General features: G+C 39.8%; 1 protein-coding gene across 6 annotated transcripts in view; it reads left to right on the top strand.

Moving 5' to 3' along the window:
• Nucleotides 1–25,076, top strand: part of ccdc18 (coiled-coil domain containing 18) — a 32,876-nt gene that overhangs the window by 2,103 nt on the left and 5,697 nt on the right. For 5 of the 6 annotated variants that reach the window (XM_075484069.1, XM_075484070.1, XM_075484071.1 and 2 more), the window contains exons 6-22: nt 3,192–3,320; nt 4,725–4,821; nt 4,916–5,037; nt 5,196–5,481; nt 5,602–5,701; nt 6,464–6,681; nt 6,890–7,000; nt 9,331–9,462; nt 16,282–16,416; nt 16,502–16,579; nt 16,729–16,845; nt 16,951–17,118; nt 20,720–20,862; nt 21,526–21,689; nt 21,864–22,077; nt 22,896–22,995; nt 23,112–23,249. In XM_075484069.1, coding sequence (XP_075340184.1) covers nt 3,192–3,320; nt 4,725–4,821; nt 4,916–5,037; nt 5,196–5,481; nt 5,602–5,701; nt 6,464–6,681; nt 6,890–7,000; nt 9,331–9,462; nt 16,282–16,416; nt 16,502–16,579; nt 16,729–16,845; nt 16,951–17,118; nt 20,720–20,862; nt 21,526–21,689; nt 21,864–22,077; nt 22,896–22,995; nt 23,112–23,249 — 2,452 coding nt within the window. The remainder of the gene's footprint in view (nt 1–3,191; nt 3,321–4,724; nt 4,822–4,915; nt 5,038–5,195; nt 5,482–5,601; nt 5,702–6,463; nt 6,682–6,889; nt 7,001–9,330; nt 9,463–16,281; nt 16,417–16,501; nt 16,580–16,728; nt 16,846–16,950; nt 17,119–20,719; nt 20,863–21,525; nt 21,690–21,863; nt 22,078–22,895; nt 22,996–23,111; nt 23,250–25,076) is intronic. The other variant, XM_075484075.1, reaches the window with a different exon arrangement.

The raw sequence follows: 25,076 nt of genomic DNA on the forward strand, positions 1-25,076 counted from the left end.
TATATAGTGGCGCAAGTCGTTGCGCCATTAGTTGCAATTTTCTCCGTCACAGAGGTGGCGCTGCTACGTGAAGGTTACCGCTACTCTACAACCACGAAAGTGGAGAAGAACACAATGAAGAGCAGGAATACTGTCATTAATGATACTGCTGCAGTATTCGGATAATTTGAATTTTTTAATTCAGTTAAAAGAGGTGATGGTCTGAAGCCCCCGGCATCACCACTTTTTGAGTCTCTGCCCTCTTCTTTGCCTTTACGTAACTGTCCCGTAGCTTCTTCCACACATTCTTACAGAACTCTCCCTCTTTCCCCAAAGTTCTGCCCATATCTGTGCACCAGTTTTGGGAGTTTACGTGCTCCCTGTGCTGTTTCACTGCAGTTTCGTACAGCTGCCTGTACAAACGCACCTCCTGACTGAGCCTGGTCTCACATTGGTCCATCCGGTTTTTCGTTGGTGGCGCCGCCAAGTTACAAAAATCGACTGGTGCACGACACCGCGCTGCGCCGTCTTTTCAAGGGAAGCGCCAGGCCTGATACGTAATTTTGACGTCACGGTCCGCCACCGCCGTGACAGACGCGTCAACCATGCTAACGCCTTAAGAGTGTGTATGGCCCATTTAAGACCTATTACAACTGAGCTCTTGATGGTTGGATGAGATCCAACACAGGCAAAACAGCCATCATATACCAAATCCCTGCAGGGGAATATGAACTGTTGCTCCTTCCTTGCGGTTCATCCAGCCTTTTGAGTTTGAGGTAGTTTCTGCAGCACATCACTCCGTGGGAAAGACACCTCATCCTTTTCCTTGAATGCAAAGGTGGGTTTCTTACTGCCAGTGATCTCTCGGATTCTTCTGAGAAATCTGGCACTCATTTCGTTGCCCGCAAGGCTGTCAACCAAGCCAATGTAATGGTGGCTCCTGCATTTGGATGCCACCAGATCTGAGACATCTGGTTCACTTCTTTCATTGCTGGAGCTCTCATGCTCAGAAGTGTCATCAAATGGGATGGCAACATCACTCTCCCCAGAGCTGCTTTCCACTGCGATTTTCGTCTGGGTTTGTCTCCTTCAGCTTTCCTTGCTCTTTGATGGTTCTTTCTGTTTTGCCCTTATGTTTATTTTTCTTCTCTTCATGGGCACGTTCGATTGCCTGCTTTTCAGGTGTATCAGTCAGGATTCTTGTCTTCACATGCTTTCGGTTTGTTTGATCTCTGGGCTGCAGACTTTTGGGTAAGGGTACAATCTCAGTGGAGACACATAGGCATGGCTGGGTTGTAAAGCTGTGTCACTTGGTGAAGCACATGCATGTGCAGGGCCTGGTGAATCTGGCTCAGCAGAAAGGGAGGTTGAAACGGGTGCATCAGCTGCAGCTGCAGGCTGCTGCTCTAGGTTGGGCCTGTCTGACACCATGGATGGCTCAAACTCTGCATCGGAGAAGACATCTCTGTTGTAAGGGAAAATCCCAGTGGATCTGAATCCAGAGGAGATATTCCGTGGTGTCATTGCTGACATGAAAGCATCATTCACACAGCCAGGGATTTGGTATATGATGGCTGTTTTGCCTGGGTTGGATCTCATCCAACCATCAAGAGCTCTGTTGTAATAGGTCTTAAATAGGCCATACACACTCTTATCCAGAGGCTGCGAACAATGGGATGTGTGGGGTGGAATTCTGAGCATAACAATACCATTATGTCCAAAGCCTTCAGTGAAATATGTGCTTCATGGTTATCCAAGATAAGCAGAAGTGGCAGGTCAGGGAAGCACTTGGTGTGCTGTACCAGATGTTCAAGGAACTCAACGAAGGTGTCTTCATTGATCCAGCCTGATCTCGTGGAGGTACCAATTAATCCTGGAGGTGCTCCTGTAATGAAGTGGTCTTTGTATCTAACCCATGGGAAGATAGTCATGGGAGGGACTGCATTACCAGTTGCGTTGACTGCACAGACCACAGATCTGATGGACTTTCCACCCTTGACATCATTGGCTGCTCTCTTCATCTCTTCAAGGGGTGTTGCGCCCCAGCTTGTTTTCCTCTTGTAGGTTCTCGGCATGATACCTTTTCTACAATGGTTAACATATGACAAACACACCAAACCAGTTGAGTATAATCAACTGAAATACCATTTTATATGTCAGAGACTTAATTGAATTTCAGTGCCTTATGATGGGGTAAGTTGAACCATTGGCTCAACAAAGTAAGCCTTTGGCTTACTTTGCCCCATAGCCACCATTTTGGAAAAAACAGGCTAGCTTAGAAATTCAGGCTAATCTTTACGTAAGTGAATCACATGATTTTATACGTTAGCAAATTACCAACATGTATAGTGTATCATTTTAGACCTGGATGAATTTGCTTTGACATAAGTCATTTTACCTCATATGCAGAAAATTTACTTTGACAAGTAGTACTTAAAAAGTACTTTCCACTTCTCCCATGTGCTCCTCTTCAACACATCAAGATGGAAAGGATGGGTGCTTACTGAATTTATGGTCACATGACAAAAAATGTGCCAGGTTACCGAGATACAAGGGGTGGTTCAACTTACCCACCGACTCATCTTACCTCACTCTCCCCTACTGATTTGATGTTGAAACCGTTTAGCATTGGGATGTGCTTGATTAAAGGGGAAGTTCTTTTTAAAAAACCTGGACCTTATTTCTGGCATAAAATACATTCATCTACTCACCGATAACAGTTTGGTGAAAGTCGGCGTCCTTCGGATGATATTTAGATTACTCGAGATCCGTGTATATCCATATAACGGGAGAGAACAGGGCATAGACAATCCAGCCTCTAGATTAGGCATTATCTGTCTTTATTTCACCAACACTTTAAGACGAATGAATGAATGAATGAACGTGTACTATTGCACTGTTAGCTCAGAGCTGCCATGTTTTTGTTATTGGGGGCTATCGGGGGGCTTATGTGGGGTTTTCTACACACACATCGAGTGGGATGATATACGCGGATCTCAAGTAATCTAAATTTTGTCCAAAGGACGCCGACTTTCACCAAACTGTTATCTGTGAGTAGATTGACGTATTTTATGCCAGAAATAAGGTCCAGGTTTAAAAAAAAAAAACTAACTTCCCCTTTAAAGTATGGAACATTTTATGAATTATTGATTTACATAGTTCTATTATCTATTTTACTATTGCAGTAATCTGACATTGTGTGTGTTTTGTAGAGCAGCAGAGCTGAGGGCAGAGTGTTATCAGGAAGCAGCAGCTCACAGTGATATTGTGGTGGCAACACTTACTGAAGAGCTTAGTACACTCAGAGAAGAGCTGGACGGCAAAACAGCACTAGGAAAAAGGTGCATGATGTCTACCTTGATTTAATTTTGTTATAGTACAGTTTACATATGAACACATGAAAGTCATCATATACCCTGTCTCATGTCATACGGCCGTGGTTATAAAGCAACATTTTAATTGAAGTATTTTCCAAGTTAGTTGAACAAAAGAAGTGAGTTGAGCAGGTCAGATTCCTTAATTGGTTCCTTTCTTCATGAAAGTGTACATGAAACAAAAAAAAAAAAAAACCCAAAAGATTAAAGGTTCTGTTAAGAAAGATTGGAAGGGATTTGCAATTTTCTCACTCTACATTACAGAATATGTTAAACCAATAAAGGAATCTGGAGAAACTTCCCCGTGTATAGGGCAAGGGGGGACAACCCTAAGCAGGACGCCTGTGCTCTGACCCATCAGATGACACTGTATCAAGAACTGTCATTTAGCAGACATTTCCATATTGTCAATGGACCACTGTGGCAAACCTTTGTCAAGGACTACAATACAGAGTTACATTTACAAATGCCACTTCAAACTTTACTGTGCAAAAAAGAAGCTTCATGTAAACCCTTGTTAAGAGACTGCATTGACGTCTTTGACTCAGAGGCATCTGGGATGGACCGACCATCACACACTGGAAATGTGTATTGTGGATAGATGAATCAGTACTCTGTGTCTTTTTTGGAAGAAATGATTAAAACCAAAATGAAAAAGTACCACCGAGACTGTTATCAACAAAAGTCCAAAACCCAGGCTCTGTGGTTGTATGGGGTTGTATCAGAGCTGTTGGAAAAGGTAATATCTATTTCTATGATGGCAGCATTAATGCAGAAAAATACATTAAGATGTTGCCAACACATGCTGCCTTTAGGGTGATTTTCTTTTCTTTTTCTCCCCATGTATCAACAACACCAGCAAGGAATGTGTGAGGAATATTGAAATGAAATATTAATTGACGATGCCATACTGTTGCACACATTGAGACATGTTTGCAGAAAGAATTGAACAGAACAACTGAAACACTTCGTCACGTGGTATCCTCACTTTATGAAAGTCTTTCTAGTGTGCAGGGAGGAATGGCAACATTACAAAATGGTCAAAGTTTTACCATACCAAATATTTATTTAAATGTATTTAAATTTAAATTGTTTTTTACATTTTTAAACTGTTTTTTAAATTCTTAGATTGTTTTTAAAGTGTTTACAATTGTATAAACATTTTTATCAACTTTTTTTTATTAACATTTTATGGAATGTGTTACAGGCCTGAAATGCGAAAACAGATGTTTATTAAGAAATTGAATGAAGTTGACGAGACAAAACGTGAAATATCTTGTGTTTATTGTGTCTATAATTAAATGGAAGTCAAAGTAAAAGTAGGAATTACTGATTTGGGGTTGTCTGTATGTTTACACCATGGCTTTTTAGGGCTGAGCACCAAAGGAACCAAGCACTTCAAAATGCAGAGAAACTCAAAGAAGCCTTCAATGATTATAAGGCCACAATTTCCATGAACATTAAAAAGGTAAAATCATAAGAACTTTTTGTAAAAAATGTTGTACTTGCATGTTAATGCTAATTATAAATGGTAAATGGTGTTTGTAAATGGTGTTTCTAAGATGATGGAGAATGAGAACAAACTGAAAGAGAGTCTAATTGAGTGTGACAAAGAGAAAGAGGAGTTGGAAATTAAGTTCTCTGTGCTGGAGAGAGAGAAGGCAGAACTGCTCCAGACGGTCAGGTACTTCCCATAATGATTGTTTCATCTTTGCATTTTTGTGCAGGTTTCATGTTTCTTTGGAAAATAGAAATTACTGTGCATTATCAATTTTTTATTATAAAATTGACCGACTTGACCACGTATTAGATTAAATGCATTTGTCCTTATCTAATTTTCAGACAGCTGCAGAATGAGGTGAGGCAGGCCAAGGCTACAGCTGCTGACCTCCAAGCACAAGCTGAAGAGACTGGACAAAAAGCCTCACATCTGGAGCGGCAGCTCTTGGAGCGAGGTGAAGAGTGCAGGAAGATGGCCTCCCTGCATAGGGAGCTGGAAGAGCTGCGGAGTCTGACCCACTGTCAGGAGCAGAGGGTGACCCAGAGCCACAGAGAGGCTCAACAGACTCAGTCAGAGCTGGCCAGCCTGGAAGCCATACTGGATCTGCTGCACCTACGAGAGGTGGAGGTATACACACACGTACTCTCGATCACGTTGTCATTTATTTTCTCCATGTCACAGAATGCTGTTCAGTTTCACTATGTGTTTATATTAAATAACTTGCTATATACAATTTCTTAACTTAAGGGTGGTGTGGGTCAGCTCTGTTCCAGTCCTTGCATGTTGCCCCCAGTGAACCATTCAGGAACTGCAGGAAGAACTGCACATCTACTGAAACTAAAACCAGGTAGGCTGAAAAACCAGATGCACCATTACATTATGTGTTATCTGTTCCTCTGAACACAAATGAAAGCTTTTCTCAATTTTTCCAATACTTTTTGAAGATAATATCTCTATCGCTCTATTTCTCATGAAAGACCACCACTTCCCTTCATTTCATTCATTTAGTATTTTTCTGTCTCAAGACATATTAGGCAAACAAGCAGTCACCAGATACCACACTTTGTGAAGTAAGGCTTAACATATCATGTGATTGTAAAAGCACTGAATGCTGACTTCTTCCATCCAAGCCAGTGTTAGATTTGCCAAATGACTGGCATTTATTTCAGTGAAGATTAGAGACATATTCTGTGTATCTGTATGTTAGGTTTCTTTATAGCCAAAAAAAATTGGATCTTCACTAAGAATAATTTTGCATTTTAAAAGCAATTTAGTAATTACGTAACAATGGTGAAAAAAATGTTTAAAAGAACTTTTAAAACATGAGTTGTTTTAAAGTACAGTACAAAAAATTAAACTAAGAACAATAAAACAGTATCTCACTAAACACAGTAAAACTTCATGGGTGCAATCAATGAAATTGATAAAAAAGAATGGAAGTAGTTAAAAAAAAAAACTGCATTCCATAAATAAACCACAATGGATAAAATCAAGGTGTAAATATGTGAGCTGGCATTAAGGGACAGGTTGTCATACATGTCCTTGATATATGCTATTTGTAGTCAAAGCATTTCAAATCTTTCCTCTCCCTATTTTTCATTCCTTGCAGGTGAAGGCTACCAGCAGCTACTGCGAGTGCTGCAGTTGGTAGAAGTTGAGCAAATGAAACAGAGCAGCCTGAGCGAGTGTCTACAGGAGCGTTTGAGCAGAGCCCAGGAGGAAATCTCCTTCCTGCAGAGCTCCATGGCCCAGAGAGCCTCCCACTACCAGAACCTCCACACAGAATTGATGAACAAAGTCAGCCGAGCTACCGACACAGAGAAAGAGGTGACGTCTTTCCTCATCTCCTCTCTTCACTTTTTTAGATTTAGTGATATGTTTTGGTAAATTTTTATTTTTTTGTAGATATTGCATTTGATGTTAAAATGTAGCACTTATGCTGTGTACTCCTCAGCTGCTTTAATCTTTTGATGAAACCAACCGAATGAAGATCAACTATACAAAAAAAATTAATCTGTCACTTTTTTCACTTCAGTTAAAGAGAAAAACTGCCCGAGTTGCAGCACTGGAGATGCAGCTGCAAGAAAAAACCTCAGCTTACAGTTTAGCTGCACTGAAGAACACTGAGCTGGAAAATCAGCTTGAGGTACAACACAACATTTATTAGTCTGGATTTTAAAAAAAGAAAAATTTATAATGTAGCGTTATTGGTTATCAAATATAAGGATTTATCTTAAACCTCGAATTAAGGGCACCACCTACCGGTATCTTAACTTTACGTTACAGTCAGGTAGGAAAACTGTTGAAATATTACGATCCTGGTATGTTAAATTAATAATCAGTTAATAATCAGTCTCATATCTCGCTACTTTCGTGAAGTTCTCGTTTGGTTGGACAGACATTACGTAAAGAAAGCATACGACACAATCTGTGATTATAACATATATATGTAGATATATGAACTATTTATTAAAATGATATGACCAAAACATGAACCTTTAAAACAAACAGGAGATGCATTGAATATGGGTGATTATATAAAACACTTAGTGAATGGAAAATAAAATATGGGGAATGGGGAGATACTGGATGTATTCAAATAGTTTGGGTTGGCTGACTATTTGACGCTAAATACTGACATTACGGATTAATGTATCATTCTGTGAAAGCCTCGAGACATCCATCAAACCCACTTTAAGGTGAAAACGGGTCGGTCTTACTGTGCTGAAGTTCTGCTTAGTCAGCTCGGAACACGGCAGCGGCCACGCGGGGTCCGAGGGGATTTCTCTTCCGCTCTCTGGGCCTTCCTGGTTGTGGTGGCTGACTTTAGCGGACTTCTCAGTTGCTTCTTTCACTGGGAAACGGGAACGATGGTGCCGAGGGCTGTGGTTAGATGATCGAATCTTCTGAGTGTCAGTGGGTCCGTTGCTTCTCTGATGAAGTGAACTTAAGTTCACAGAAGATTAATAAAAGGTTGCTTGGAGTTGGCTTTCTGGGTAGGAAAACTTCATCCTGTTCTTATCTTTGTTCGGGTCTTTCTTTCTCGTCTCCGGGGTCTCACTGGGTTCTGGAGGGCTTCCTCCGGTCGTCCTCTGCATCGCTCATCCTCTGTCTTTCCGCTCTCTCCTGAGATTATGGGAAAACTCCCAAACTCTGGTGAGCTCTTCTCTTCTGCTCAAACCATCTCCAACTCTCTCTGAGCAACTGTTCTCTGCTCAAATCTCCTTCTGAAACTCTGGGTTGGAACTCTTCTGGAACAAGTGGCATGAAGCCAGAAACAAGACGCCTGAAGCGAGAGCCAGAAAACGAGAGGACGAGAGCCAGTGTTTTTCGCGGGCTCCGGGTTTTGACTCTCGGAGGCGGGGCGTGACGTAAGCTTACACTACTCTTTCAGCCAATGATATGCTTGAACTGTGTGCATGTCTGCCTGGGTGTCTGTGTAAGATGATCTGTTTTGCGTGGGGATTTCTGGATGAGACAAAGAAACGCTTATTTCTCCATTACTCCGTCTCATAGAACATTTGTCTCGGTGATTCTGAAAACACCACATCTTGTTAAGATATGCAGATTAAAGATATAACATAGACTTGCAATATAAAGACATCAAAATAACACACAACGTAATTGATGATTATGACTTTCAAAATTCAGATGAATATCTATGAAATCGTGACATGAATAGTGAACCACACAATGTTAATTTTCTGTGTTAACAATGGGGATACCAAACAAATACCAAATAGATACCGAAGGGACATCGTTAGAAGTTAATAGTTGCATATATCTTGTCCATTTTACTGAGTCCTCTGGGATTTAAATGTTCAACTAATCAACACTGCAGACCACTAGGGGGCAATGTGGTTCCATCAGGCAGGTTGGGCATTTTCAACCAAGATCAGTTCTTTGTCAATATTTAAGCCAGAATCGTACAAATTGTCTCTATATGCGTCTTGTGATCAAGCTGGAAACCTGAAAGAAATTGTATACGGTTATCAAACACATTTAATATAGTTTTAAGATTCGACTAAAAGTGAGTCTTAGTGAAGTCTTCTCAGTTCGTATGTAGCCATCTGGTCTCTTTCTCTGGTGGGAGAGGGTGTTAATATGTCAACCGCGATTCATGGTGAAGATAAGATAGTGAGGTCTCCAACATTTCCAACAAAAAGGTTCTTTGTTCATTCGAGTTTATCCCAATTTATGGAGAGCGTCTGTTGCGAGTTCGACTCCCCAAAAACTCTCAAAAGGGTAGAAGGTTAACGTAAATTAGGCAGTTTCTGTCTCTTTTTCCTTTGTGGAAAGAAAATGAAGATCTGGTTTATATCCACATACGTAAACATCCCCCACAGGAATGTTGGTTTTGTCAAAGTTTGAAAAACTCTTAATCCACACGGCACTGTGACTGCTACAATAACTTCATCAAACCTCTGCCAGAGACTCAGAAGCAAGTTCTAGTCTTGCCCCTTTTTCTAATTGCAGGAGAAGACCAGCACTCTTCAGCATTGTCAATCGCTGATGACCAGAAAGCAACGAGAGTACCAGCAGTCTTCAGAAAGGTGTAAGCAATCTCAGTCCAAACAATTGATGGAGCAACAACACAGAATACAAATGGTAATTTGCAATTTTTTTCCATGAAAATCTGCTGTGCCCGATTTTATTGCTAAGTTTATTTTAAGTGAAAAACAGTAACGGTATCATGGATATGAAAAGTTCATCTGCAAGATGAATATTTTGCTGCCAAAAGATGTTGAAGAATATCAGATATTTCTGCGGAAAGCTAGTAAACCACCACCGGACCTAACTTTTTTTTTTCAACAAGTGTGTTTATTAATTTCAGAATAAACAATCACACTACAACAAATAATACAGGTGCAAAACAAAACTGTCACAGTAAGGCATATCTTCAATAAGACACTTACGACAGAGCAGTAACATGCGTTAATTTGCACAGTCCAAAACATAAATCCACCTTCAGAGTCACCGGTGGTTATCCTTAAGAGAAAAGCATTTTTAAAGGAAAACAAACAAAAAAAAAAAAGAAACAAACAGATATTAATTACCTGATGTGGCAGGTTTGTGCCACCGTGGGTTCCCAACAGATAGACAGACCACTGGATTCAAGTTAACCTTTTATTTTTAACTTGGACGAACAAGGATGTAGCTCCTCCTGTGTTTTCTCCTGCTCCTGTCCTTGGCTCCGCCAGGTCATCTCCCGGCTCCATCTTCCCCCGCCCGGACCAGCACGCTACTGATAAAGGGGAGAATGATTAGCTGATGATGTGCAGATGTGCCCATCATCTCCCCTCCCCCTGTCCTCTGAGCTCTTCCCACCTCTCCTCTGCACCTGATGCACCACGCCCCCCTCCACACCTGACAATTTCATGTGGTGGTGGTTTACAAACAGGGGGAACATGCCTCCAATGCTTTCCTCCCTCCTAAGAACACCATAAAAGATCTCCATATACTGTCAAAGACAAGATATTTACCCTTTAATGTGAAGGTGAGTTTTTCTAGTGCAAGAGAGTCTGACAGTCCTGCAAGCCAAACGCTAATACTCGGTTTGTTAGTGGATTTCCAAGCTTTGGCTATGGTATATTTGGCCTGCAGCATGCAGAAAGTAATCATAGATCTATTTGCCTTGCTAAGGCTATGATTTACTGAAAAAACACCAAAGATACACAGTTTGGGATCTATTGAAAGTTTTATACCTGTGACATGTAAAATCATGTCCATCACTTCACTCCAAAAAGCCTGAATCTGAGGGCATTCCCACAGGCAATGGTATAATGTGCCCTTTCCACCACATTTGTAGCAGGTGTCAGGGTTATTGGGGTTAAATTTATTTAGCTGAGTCGGAGTTACATATATTCTCATTATCCACTTATACTGAAGTAGTTTAAAATGGGTGTTAATTGTTTGTGTTTGAGATTTTAAGCAAATCTCCTGCCAATCCTCAGGAGAGATTCCTGAGTTTAAATTCTCACACCATGCCAGTCTTTTACTATCTGATGAAACCTTTGATCCACCCATGATCATAGCATAGAAACATGAAGTCAATCCCCTCTTAGAGTGTTGATTTGTTGCTATTTCTTCTACAGAACTAAGTGTAGGTAGAGACAAAGATTTCTGTAACTTAAATATATAGCTTCGTATCTGCAGGTATTTAAAAAAATGTTTTGGTTGGATGTCATACTTTTGTTTCAAATCTTCAAATGACATGAGGATTTTGTTGTTAAATAAATCTGCAATTTTTCTAAGGCCTTTGTTTGCCCAAATTTTGAAGCCCAGATCCTGTTTGCCAGGTGTAAAATCACTGTTACCCCAGATTGGTGTAAATTGAGATAGTACAGGTATCTCACCCATATGCTTATGAACCTCATACCATACCAGGATCGTATTCTTAACAAAGGGATTATGTGTCAATGTCTTTAATTCTTTTAATTTAGCTGAGTATAAATAGGAGGTAAGTGGCAGAGGGGATGACATTTTCCTTTCCATACTCATCCAGGACCGTGGCGTTTCTTGTGAGAACCAACAAGAGGCAGTATTAAGTTGGGCAGCCCAATAATACCATTGGAGGTTTGGGAGTTTCAACCCTCCTCTATCATAGGGGAGGTAAAGCAAAGATAAGCGAAGTCTCGCCCTTCTGTTGTTCCAAATGAAATTACAGAACATGCTTTTCATCTTTGAAAAAAAATGAATAGGAGGACCAAGAGGAATGGAATAAAAGAGGTAAAGAAATTTCGGAAGAACATTCATTTTAAGTATGTTAATCCGCCCTATCATGGATATTGGTAACAAGGACCATCTATTAATGGATTCAGAAACTAACTCTATCACTGGATTATAATTTGTCTCAACCAAATCATCAATTTTGGGAGTAATCCTGATACCGAGATAAGTGAAACTATCCCTAACTATTTTGAAAGGTGTTTTAACTGGGGGATTTATTCTTTCTGACTGGTTAAGGAAAAGAATTGCAGATTTTGATTCATTAATTTTGTAACCGGAAAGTTTGCCAAAAGAGCTAATGGTATTAAACAAGTGATGCAGTGACTGCTCCAAGTGGGATAGAAAAATCACAACATCATCCGCGAATAGGCCTATTTTGTTGTCAATCTCATTTATTTTAATGCCTGAAATATTTTTATTACTCCTAATGGCAATAGCCAAGGGCTCAATTACCATCACAAACAGAAGAGGTGAAAGGGGACAGCCTTGGCGTGTGCCTCTTGAAAGATTAAAAGGTTTAGATACAATATCATTTGTTAATACTGATGCAACCGAGTTATTATATAAAACTTTAATCCAATCCGAGAAATAACGACCAAAGCCAAAACGTGCAAGTACTTCGTGGAGATAACGATGCTCAACTCGGTCAAACGCTTTTTCCGCGTCCAACGACAGTACTGCTGTATCAGGATGTTCTGTCTTTGTATATATAATATTGAGAACTCTTCGAACACAGTGGAAAGCTTGACGTCCTTTAACAAACCCATTTTGGTCTGGATTAGAGAGAGAAGGCAGGTACCTCTCAAGTCTTCGTGCCAATAATTTGGCAATTATTTTAGCGTCAGAATTAATCAATGAAATCGGTCGATAGGAATCACATTTTGTTGCCAACTTTCCAGGTTTTAGTATCAAAATTATAAGTGCATTACACATGGATGGTGGAAGTTTGCCGGAGTTAAAGCTTTCTACAAACATATCTAAAAGGGGTGATAATAGCTTGTTCTTAAAGATTTTATAAATGTCAATATGTAGCCCATCTGGGCCAGGGGCCTTTCCCCCTTTCATTTGGTCAATTGCTTCAGAAATTTCAGCTGTTGTGATAGGGGAATCTAAATCAGCTTTAGCTTCTTCACTAAGTGAAGGGAGCGTTAACTGATCAAAGAACTCTTTATAACATTCATTAGTAACTAAGCACTCCGAAGAGTATAACTGTGTGTAGTATGTTTCGAAAAGAGTATTAATTTTTTGAGGGTCTGATGTTTTGTCTCCATTAACAGTGACAATCTCTGTGATAATTCGTTCATTTTGTTGTGTCTTTAAGCGCCATGCGAGTAATTTCCCTGCCCTCTCACCCTGATCGTAGTAGGTCTGCTTCAGTCTAATTAATCCTGCCAGGGCTTTATTGGTAGATAACCTATTGTACTTTGCCTTTAAAATTGCTAATTTCTGTTGTTTTTCTTTACTATCATTGCCAGTTATTTCCAATTCAAGTTCCTTTATATCCCTTTCCAGCTCCAGCATCTCTTGATAATTTTTATTTGATTTATTTCTTGTGAATCCCATCATCTGACCCCTAATAAAAGCTTTGAAGGCCTCCCATCTTATAGAGGCAGATGTTTCTGTTGTGTTCAACTGAAAATAGTCATCGATGTTTTGTCTGACATAGTCAAGGAATTTAGGATTTTGTAACCATTGTGGCTTTAGGCGCCAAAGAGTTTTCCTTTTGACAGTAGTTGTAGCTGAGTAATTAAGCAGAAGCAAAGCATGATCAGAAATGAGAATACTGTTGTACATACAATCACTCACATTTGGAGCAAGCGATTTGGACAAGAGAAAGTAATCTATGCGACTGTATGTGTTATATGTAGCTGAATGACAGGAGAACTCTTTCTTTGTAGGGTTTCCTACTCTCCAAATATCAATTAGGTTAAGCTCCTGCATAAATTGGTGGATGGTTTTCCTGCTTCTTGCATGGGTTAGATCTATGCCTGAAGAGCGATCCAGTTTAGGATCAAGGGTGCAGTTAAAATCACCCCCAATTATTATGGCTCCTTGCATAGAGGAAATTAATAAAATTAGATTATTATAAAAATTTGGATCATCAACATTAGGACCGTATAAATTCACAAGAATCAAGTCTTGGTTTATTAACGAAGCTTGTATAATAATAAATCTCCCCGCTGGATCCAAAACAGTCTTTTGAATACGAAGAGGAACAGACTTATGAACAAGCACTGCAACACCCCTGGCATGTGATGAAAAAGAGCATGTGACTACTTGACCTGGCCATCTCTTCGATAAACGACCTGTTTCACTTGATAGCAAATGTGTTTCTTGTAGGAAAACTATTTTTGGATGATATTGCTTGATCCTATTCATAACTTGCTTAACTTTAACTAATTTCCTTAGTCCTCTAATGTTCCAAGAAATTATCTGGAGGTCTAAATTCTTATTCATTTATAAATACTGTGATTGTGGCATGGCTCTGTTGATAACGTTTTGCCTTTCCTGTGAAAAAATGCACCTTACATTGTAACAAAAAGAACATGAAAACACTCATAACTCTCAACCCTCCCTCCCCTCTGTGAACTGTTTTACACAGATAACCCTCCCCTCTTAAAGCGGCTTGGTTATGTTCACTGATCCTTTAAAAGGAGCAAGAGAAATAAAACAAAAAACGACCTACCTAAACTATATAGGTCAATCACTCGATCCCGGTGAATATTAATTGTATATCACCCATCACACCCTCTTGTCAAATGAGCAATAGTAAACATCCAAAATATACTCACTTATATTCAGGATGCACAACATTTAAACACTGTGGTAATGTTCATAATTGTCTTTCATACACGTATATATGTGTTTAATATTGTGATGTTAGCGCACGTAATGCTGGCCGTTGTTTACCCGTCTGTCTGCTGACGAACACGCTGAATGAAGGCTTCCACCTCCTCTGGCGTGTGGAACAGGTGTCGGCTGCCTTTGTGGAAGATCCTCATCTTTGCTGGAAATATAAGTCCAAAGTCCACACGTAGCTCGCGGAGTTTCTGCTTCACACCGTTGTATTGTCGCCGTTGTTTCTGTACCTCCACAGACAAATCAGGAAAGAACATGACGTGGTGCTCCCGAAACATCACTTTTCCTTTCTGTCGAGCTGCTCTCATTACCCGAACTTTGTCTTGATAGTTAAGAAACTTACCACCGGACCTAACTTGTTTTTAAATCAGCCAAACTGTTTTTACACTTGAACACCAGAGATGTGGAGAAATGTGCGGATAATTTAATTCAATTTCTCTCGCAGTTGCTCGTCACACAAGCACACCACAGCAGGAGGCTTTCTGCTGGAGATGTGCTCTCCCTTTTGGAAATGGAAGGAAAGGGTGCAAGGGAACAGTTATCTACAGCGTGCAGAATGCAGAAATTGCATTGTGGAAATTTGTTTTCTTTGCATCACGTTGAGAATAGCAGATGAAGCTCCATATTGTGTTGATGAGCATTATATGCATCTAGACGTATCCATAATTCCGAGAAGTTAGCGTAAAGCAGTACACAGATCAGCTGAAGGGAGCAAGACGAAATTCTCCAAAATATTTGCTGACATTATTCATATATTGGTCTCACCCGCTGATGTTCTCAAGATTTTAATAGGGGGGTGGGTCTAAAATCTCCACAAGAAGTCCGCAACATTAAAGCTGCAGTCTGCAGGATTTGTTGTTGTCATACATAAAGTCCTAATTTTTGACATTTTAAGAGTTTACATGATCTATCAGAACGCTTGAAGTTGAAAACGGTGACCTCCGTAGTCGCAAAATGCAAGAAATGCTTATTTTTTAACCGAAAAATAAAAAGTTATTCAACTTCCTGTCCCGCCCCATCAAAACACATGAGAACTCAGATGCGCGTACACGACTCCTCATTCATCAACTCACCTGTCATTTGCGATCATGGAAGACACAGTAAGTAGACTAGCCCGTAATGAAGTTCAATAGTCTTCTAGATAAATAAGCGTGGGGACGAGCCTACCTTGTATCGCGCGTGCACAATCGGTGATTGACAGGCAGCAGAGCCCAGCTCGTAACCTGATTGGTTACCTTTTACCGGTCCGGTCTGCAATTTTGTAAACAAACCTGCTGGCTTTGGAGGGACCTAGCAGGACATATAGGGGACCTAGAGAGCTAATTTTTTTTTTGTATTGGGGTATTTAATGTACTACTTTCAGAATCCCCGGACAGTTCCAGGCATTATGCTTGAAAAAGAGTTGCAGACTGCAGCTTTAAAGGGATAGTTCGCCTCTTTTGACATGAAGCTGTAAGACATCCCATACGAGTAACATAATTTCTGAATATTTTCTTACCCCTTGCTGCGTACTGTGAGCCGAGTTCCAGCCTCGTTTTGGCGTTGACAAAAGTAGTCTGGCTAGTTGGCTGGGGCTAACCGGACTAGGCTAAAAATAAAGCGTTTTGCTTCTCAAAACAATATGCGTTCAAAAGAGTAATACATTTGCATCACAAAATCGTTTACCAGGAAGGGAGACAAAATAGCGCCAAGCGATTGTGAGGTCTGACTTTTTCCTGGAGACATTTGCCTTCTCACATGCCACAACTCCGGAACATTGCTAGAACATTTCAAGATTCAAGTGTTTGTATGAAAGAGGCTCTTTTGATGTTACCTTGAGTACTAGTGTTTCTTCTGCAGCTGCAGCTGTCAGTGGAAGAGGCTCAGTCTCGGGTGTTGGAGATGGAGCAGGAGTTGAGTTCTCTGCACAAGGAGCGGGATGAGGCTCGTAGAGCAGCTCTCCTGCTACAGACTTCTTTAGACCAGCTCACACAGGTCAGGAAACTCCTAATGCAACACACATGCAGTACAAAGAAAACTATGGGTAATTATTTTTCTTTTCTTTTCTTTCTAATTTTAGGAGAAGCAGGTTGAAGTTAGACAAAACCAGGAGTTGCTACAGAGTTTCAAAGAGCAGGCATCTCAGTCTGCCACTAAGGTTTGTACAAAAAGCTGAAAATAAACACAATTACATTTTACAGTACAGACACATATAGTTCAAGTCATTAACTCCAACTCGGTCACTACAGATAAAATTAACAGATTTGTTTTCCAATATCCATGACTTGTTCTGTGTTTACACATCAGATGTGTGAGCTACAGTCGTCTCTGTCAGCATGTAGAGAAGAGCTGAACTCCCACCTGCGGCAGATGGAAGAATCAGTAAAGAACTACGAGACTGAGCTGAAGAAGAAAAATGACAAGGTGCAGTGTTACCCACACTGAGGAAATCTTTCACTGTCTGTCCTCACCTCTGCCCTCAGTACAAATTCCACTTCTGAGGCTTGTCCTCCTCATTCCTCTTTTTAGGTGTCCTCTCTACAGGAGAAGCTCCACAGCGCCAGCGTGGTTTGTCAGAGTTCTGGTGAGCAGAACCTGCAGCTGCAGCTGTCTCTGCAGCAGCAGCAGAGCATGCTGATTGAGAGCACCGCTCGGGTTTCTGAGCTGGAGGAGAGCCAGAGTATACTGCAAAGACAGGTAACTCAGAGACTTGAGTTGGAAATGTTCACCGTGAGTACTTTGGAATGAGTTGTTCTTGTATTTTGTATCCAGCAGTGTTACCAACAGTAATGCATTTTATAAATACAATATTTTAACTGGATAGTCATTCAGAGCTTTTGATCAGTTGATTAATTGTTAAGCAGGTAAACTCCTAAATAACTTTTTCGATCTTATTTCAACTACAAATATAAACATGAGTTCTAGTTTCTTTTCCCATTTCTGCACAAGCTGATGGATATTGTTTCTATCGGGAGAATTGTTTTTTCAGAAATATTTTGCTTTATTTAAAGCAATACTATGTAACATTTCTACCTTAAAATAACAGCTTGAAAAAAAATGTGCGGCTAGAATGAGTTTTAATATTACGATTGGCCTGTCTCCTATGCCCTTCGGGGGTCTGAGTTGGAAAAACTGCGCTATGTAACTTTGCTGGAGCGGCCCGGGAGCGGCCCGGGAGCTGAGGGGAAGTACTTCGACTTGCTTTCTGGCACACCTACCGCAAAAACAAATAGACCCCTCTCACGCTCCCAGGTACATTTGATTACTCTTACCTTCTCGGTCGACATAGCTTGCACCTTCTGACTCCTCGCCGGTTCGTCAACAAACGTGAAACGTGAAAGCGAAAGGGTGTTGTATTTACGACAGTGTAACCGTACATTACCTCCAAGCCTGTAGGGGGAGCTCCATAGTGGGCTTTTTGAGAAGTTACATTGTATTGCTTTAAAAACTGTTAGATATATTTTTGTCTTAACCCTTTTCAATGCAGGGGCTTTGTCTCATAAGAATCAGCATTCTCATGGTGCGACTGAATACTTAATTCAGTAATTCAGCGGTGTATCATACTCTGCCATATTCTTATAACCTAAGTTATTACTGCCGACCTGTTTCTAAGTCGGAAGTCATATCTGTTCTGAACTTTATAAAATGCTGTATGAGTGTCTCAGGCTCAAATTATTTGCCAGAGCAGTAGGTTGCATTAATGCTCAATAGCAATAGTCATGTCTGTTATTCATTGCGATTAGTTTTTCATACTTTTCCAATAATTTATTTTTTTCTCTTTATTTCAGTTAACTTTAAAATGGTCTTATATATATTGGCCCTTTTAAGTAGTGCAAGTTAGGTTTCAGTCGCTATGCTATATTAAACTGCTCAGTTCTTATAATAGTAATTCAAAGATCAAATATTTGCCAAATACACCCTTCTGCAACCAGACTAAAGTTTCTGTGATTAAAATTTCATGTTGATCTGGATACAGCCTTTTGCTTAAGTATTATTTCTGGGAAACCAGCGCTTTTTCTATAATGCCATTAACTGAACATAGTGTTTACTCTGACAGGCCCTGTTGTTAAACCCAGCGGCTCAATGCATCAGCTCATGTCTAAAAAACAGCCCACATCAGCTGATAAATCAGCTGCTTTCTTTCTCTGCATTCAGTTGGTAAATGTCATCCAAAGTGCTCTGCCTTTCTTTGCTGCATTCTCTGCAAGCCACTTGGCAACACACATCTATCCCAGCCCTGCCTTAATCAATTTAATGTCTATTGATGCCGTTCCAAGCTTTCCAAGCCAGTTTTCTGTAAGCATTTTTTTTTTAAAGTGACAAACAAAAATTATTTTAATGTCCTTATTTTGGCCCGTAGGCCAGTAACTAGATCAAGTTTGCCCTGACAGAATGCTGAGCCAGTCACAACAATTTCTATACAGTAATTTTGTTCTTCTCAACAAAGAGACAGCTGTCAAGTCTATCCTGCCTCCAAGTGATCTGCCTCTTTCCACAGAAGATGTGAGAATTTTGCTGATAGTTAATACGGGAAAAGCTGCAACATTTGGAAACATCCCTGGCCGCATACTAAAACGTGTGCGTGTGAATTAGCTGTTATTACTGACATCTTCAACGTGTCACTGACACAGGAGAGTGTTCCCACCTGCTTTGAGACTACCATTGCCCTTTATAACTAGAGTCTGCAGCATTCCATCTAAATGACTATCTTCCTGTAACATGAAATTTTTCCCTTCATTCTACCAAAAACTATAAATTCACTGACATCTCACATTTTATGTATCAAATCAAGATGGTCAAGAAAGAAATTAGTTCACAGAATATGTAATGCACTAAATTTCTATGGTGAAAAGGAAGCTTACTTCTTTTCATGAAAAAAAACTAATTCTTTATCAAGTCTTTCTAAAGGGCGGTTTATGGTCGGAAACCAGGTTGTCTGCGTGTGTGTCGCAGTTAACGCAGACATGCCCCCCCCCCCTTGCGCAGACACTCTGGTGCACCTCCCCAAAATTGTAACTCACCGCAGACAGTGCCGCAGATATCGCCGCAGGGAGGAGAGAAAGGAGGCCTCTGATTGGTCAACTCTACATCCGCTCTACACTATGCGTATTTCCGGCTAATGGTGACGCTAACTGTGCTAACCGTGATCGATCAGCTGCATCTCAATCAAAGTGCGCATTCGTCCAGTCGCCATTGTTGTTGAATGACCTCCGTAACCGGAAGAGAAACACGCCACCCACCACACCAACAATCCTAGCTTGTTCGTGATTGTCCCTCTTGCATTGTGGCGTGGGATTAACATAGCGCAGACCGCGCTTCAAAAGTGGGCATAAATCAAAAATAACTGCGTCATGTCTGCGACAAGCTCACTGCGACACACTGCTGCGAGAGTATACACGGCCCTTAAGACTTTAAAAAACACAAGGTCATCAAGAGCTGAAAACTAGAGCGATAAATCTGGAATGGCGCAGTTTGTTGTTTTACATGTGGGAGCAACTGACTGAGATTTTTCAAAGCCCAAGTAATGGCTGGAATAAGACCCAAAATCCAGATGTTGAAGAGGTTATGTCTAGGATACAGAGCAGGAACAAAAAATGGAGAGAAATGAGGAGGAAATGTTCCGGATCATCATGGGAAATGTGTGATCACTAGCGGATAAAATTAACAAACTTGGAGCTTTGACGAGGATATGACGAAGGTATATGAGGAAGGCAATGTTTTTTTTTGTTTTTTTTTCTCCAAGACATGGCTGCAGGAGGAACTCTTGACTTTTCTCTATTCAGTTGAATTGCTGACAAAGGCTGCAGACAGACAGGTGAAATTGAAGGAGGAGGGATTGTGGTGCTTTTTAAACAACGGTTGATGTAATCCTGAACTTGTCACTGTGAAGGAGTGTGTCTGCACACCAGATGGTGAACTGTTGTCCACTGAGAGAATTCCCCAGTTCTACCTACTGACGCTTTGTGTGGCATCATTGGCCAAGTTATTTTTAGCTACAAGAATAACACCCCAATCCATTCATGGTGATCTCTGAAAATTTCTACCACACGTCTGTTTGTTACACTTCAACTTTCTAAATGTTTGTCATCTTATTTTTATTTTATTCTATATAGTTATCTATTTATAACAACAGTATATACTGTCGGGAAGTTGTTATTTGACAAAACAAAAGTGAGCTTCTTCCTCGCTTGTTGTCCCTTTGTTGCAGATTAGAAACATGGATAAGATTAATTTAACTGTATTTTTTTCAATTCATGAGGAAGACAGGAGAGGATGCTGATGTCTTGTACGTTTGCAGGTGTCCAGTCTGGAGAAGCAGCTGGAACGAACTCAGGCCTCTCTGCAGGTTGAAGTAAGTAGCAGAAAGCAAGACGCCCAGATGACCGACAAAAACCTGCAACAGATGAACCAACAGAACACGCAGCTCTCCAAGTCTGTGAGGTTAGAACTCCTGTACACACATGCACTAGTCTTTGAACAACAGAAACAAATGCATGGAAACTCTTCAACCAAAGTTGATTTTATGTTTTATTGTCTTTTTAAAACAGAAATCCAACAGAAATGCTTGAAATATTCAATTTACTGTAAAATATTTTGCACTTATATCATTATTTGTATGTTTCAGTATACCGTTGTTGCAGTGATTTAATACAGACTGTATGGAGTTTTGATGTTTTCTGCAAGTGTACAATTCTATTTAATCTGCAACAAGTAGATAAAGGAATAGACACTAAATACGGGAAATAAAAGGCGCCAGTAACACCGAATCATGATCACATCCTAACTTATTTGAAGACAGAGAAGTTCTGCCCTGCCATTCCTGAGGTGTTTGAAAATGAAATTAAACAATACTTTATTTATCTCAAAGGGAATGAAGATCTTCCTTGATCACATTTATGGGGATACAAACCTGATGTATTTGAAATAATGTAATTCTGCAGGGCTGTTTGCTGTGTTTCATTTTATGATTTCATGAAAGCTGTTTGGGTGTTTAAACAGATTTCTTTGTCAGATTTAAAGCTGTGCACTTTTGTTTAAACATACTCCTCTCCATACATTTTTATCGTATGTTTATTCAATACATATCTCTTTTTTGTGCTACAGCCATCTTTCATCAGAGATACAATTGTGTCAGACTGAGCTGGTTAGTAAAGAGGCAGAGTTGGAGCATCTGAAGGGAGATGTTGCCAACAAGACTTCTTGCATCTGTGGCCTGGAGGAGAGCCTCCAGCACACAAAGATCCAACTTAACAGCAAGAGTAACATAGGTAACTAATTCAGAGTCACGTCTACGTTTCTAAACGCGCATTGTATAAAATTAACTCTTAAGCTGTGGGTGGGGTTTTTATAACTGCCAAGACTACAACAAATACATCTCCATATTCTCTGCCATTCAGGCTTTGTCTTTTATCTGACCCTTCTTTCACCTCACCTTTCTCCAGTTAAGGATCTTGAGGAGAAGTTCCATCAGTCTGAGGCAGATCACCTCAGCTGTGTCCACAGAATCCAAATCCTGGAGGGGCAGTTGCAGACAGTTCAGGGGGAGTTGGCCAACACTCTGAAGCAACTACAGGAGCTCAAGGACATTCTGCAGAGAACCCAAACCATATCTGATGAACGGCAAGTCCGAGTGGACAAACTGACTGTCCAGCTTAGGTAAGGATTCGCCATTGTATAAAATATTCTTTTGCATACAGGCACAAATGGAAGCTCTTGCGGTGTGTTGCTCAGATAAGATCCTCTGCTACAATTATTCTGTCTTTAAAACAACATCTTTATAGTTTATGTGTATCCCAAACACACCAGCAGACACACAGGGATGGACACTGATAATCTTCCAGGGTCCTACTTAAAGTTTTAGACATTCTTGTAATTGTGTGCATCTCCATATAATGTTATTGTTAATCTTCACTCTCAGATAAAAAATAAAATAACTTCTTGGCATTTATGCTGAGAATATTCATTACTGTGAAAAATGTACGATGTCATGTTTTCTGTTTCTATAAAAGACAAAGAAAAACTGCACATTACAAATATTGTAAAACACAGTATGCATTTATTGCACATCAAGCACTCCATTCATGAATGAACAACAGAGATGGTTCATGTATCAGTTTATTTAACATTTTGCACTCCATCACGCTTTAACTCTTAAGTCTGAATGAATTCTATAAAGAGGATATGCAAATTTCATGATATAAAGCAGCTGTCATGATACATGCCACAGTCCTAATATCCTCTATACATGAGCAAGACACTGAACAAAGTTAATGTTACCCCCAGAGCCATGTTTTCTCTCATACCAGTCATACAGTCACCGTATTTGGGCCGTGCCAAGAATAATTTTTAATAATTGTTATTTGTTATTTAGAAGATCCTGGTTTGATTGCTTAAATCACTCAGTACACTTTTGACAAATATTGATTAGATGGGTATCTTACAACCTCCTGGAAAATTTGTGTGTGTGACTACAGTGAGACTCAGAGGGAGTTGGAGGAGAGGACTCATGAGGTTTTAGACATGGACAGTGCACTGAAAGAAAGGCAGGGGGAGCTCCAACAGAGGGCAAAGCTGGTACATCACAAACACACACTTTCATGCTCTATGTATATTCTATTTTATTTGCTCTAGGTTTTTTTGCTGCCATCTCATCTAATTTTATCTTTTCTTGGGCCCTGGGTGGTCCTCAGCTCAGCCAGTTGGATGTTGCCATCAGGGAACACAAGCAGGAGATGGAGAGGAAAGTGGAGTCTCTGCAGGAGAGCCTGGAGGCCAGAAAAAGAGAGCTGAGAGATGCACAGAGGGAGCTAATGGACAGAAACACAAAGGTCAGGACTCAAGCAATTTTTTCATGTGTTAAAGCCTTTATAGATATCTGTTCAAGGTTTTTTGCTGAGAGTTTTGGGAAAGAGCCACAACTCCATATCTGATGACTCAAAGAAAGCAAAATGAAAAGAATTAAAATAACTAATGGAGTGAAGAGGTTTACTTAGAGCCCATATATAAAAATATAAAATATAAAAATCTTATTGAAATGAGAATTTAGTCAAAAACAATTTATTATATTTTGACATGAATCAAAAGTTTTTAATTATTTCATTTTTTAGATGTCTTTAAACTTATCTCACACACTATTCATTCATGAAATAAATTAGAATGTTGACTTGTTTTTAGCTAGATAAGAATCATGTTTCATGTGAGTAATGCAACACAACATTTACATCTTGTCCAACAATGACTGTGAAATCAGTTTTATTCAGAGCCTCACAAACAAAAGAAGATTTACGCCTGACAGACAGATCTCCCTTTCTCGGCCAGTTAGGTGCTGCTTTGTGTGACTGTAGCACTGCTTTGATGTGAAATACTAATCAAATGTTACCTCTTTTCTATCATATTTGTCTTTCTAGATATTTTTTGGTGTAAGTTACAGAGTTATAGGGATATCAGCCAAAGAAATGTCTGTTTTATTTTGAATATACTGGGACTCGGATGTAAAAAAACACAAATTTTAATTTCTCTACTGATATGGGTATGTCCAGATATCACATTCTGGTTACACAAAGAAATCTGTAAACTTTTTATAACAAGTTAACCACCAACCTTCTCATTGGGCAAAAGGAATCTCATAACCCAAGGGTCTTGCTCGTGGCTGGATGTAAACATTATGATATCGTGCTTGGCGAGGATTCTCCCTTTAATCCATGATTTTCCACACAACATTCAAATGTAAAATGACTGGATATATACCAAGAAAGGCTGGCTCTGGGTGTGTAAAATAATCCCACTTTTTTGGGGATTACATCATCTATGGTAGTAGTTCCCAACCTTGGCTCCAAGTTTCTCAAGATTTGTGCATGGTTTTCACTTCTGAGAATTTGTACAAAATCCCAACACAGCGACTGGATTATCAAAAGTCTGTGTGAGGAAGAAGCAAGTGAAACACCGTGGTTACACACAGAAAGACCTTAAAACCAGGAAGTCTGCTTCAACTGTTTTATTTCAAAATCTGTCCGTGTTACATACTTTATGGGCTTTTGGGTGTTTTTTTTTGTGTGCTTTAGAATATAACTGCTGTGAAAACAATCTGAAATTTACGTTATTGCTCTAAATCACAACTTCTTTATGATGACCTCTTCTGCCTCGGTTGTCTGCTGTAGTTTGCAAACAAGGAAATGTGCTTCAGCTGTCTTAACACAAAAACTGTCCATGTCACACATTTCTGTGGTTTTTTTTGGTGTTTTCATTTGCGCCTTAGAGTATTACTACTGTGAAATAATGAGACTGAAGTTTTATTGCTCTGATTTAACTGCTTTCTTGTCACAGTTGGAGCTCTGTCTCCTCATTCATTCTGGAGCTCTCACTTTAATTGTCGGAAAAAGCCTTTTGCTCATCAGCTTCATTACCTGTTGATTACTATGGGATCCTTTCATTTTAAATTAAAAAAATATATTTGTGAGGAAAATCAGCTGAGTAACAAGTAGCATATGCAAATTTTGATCATACTGCTAATAATGTGCAGGTGGTCACAATAATACAGCTACCTTTACAAGTGTAAAGTTTACATAATAAGATTATATTATTTTTTTTTAAAGCACAAATAGACTGTTTCATGTCTCAAGACTCCAAACTTGTTTGGACCTGAGTTCCTCGAAGAT

Source organism: Odontesthes bonariensis, chromosome 14 (assembly GCF_027942865.1).
Source record: "Odontesthes bonariensis isolate fOdoBon6 chromosome 14, fOdoBon6.hap1, whole genome shotgun sequence".
In the NCBI taxonomy this organism is placed as follows: domain Eukaryota; kingdom Metazoa; phylum Chordata; class Actinopteri; order Atheriniformes; family Atherinopsidae; genus Odontesthes; species Odontesthes bonariensis.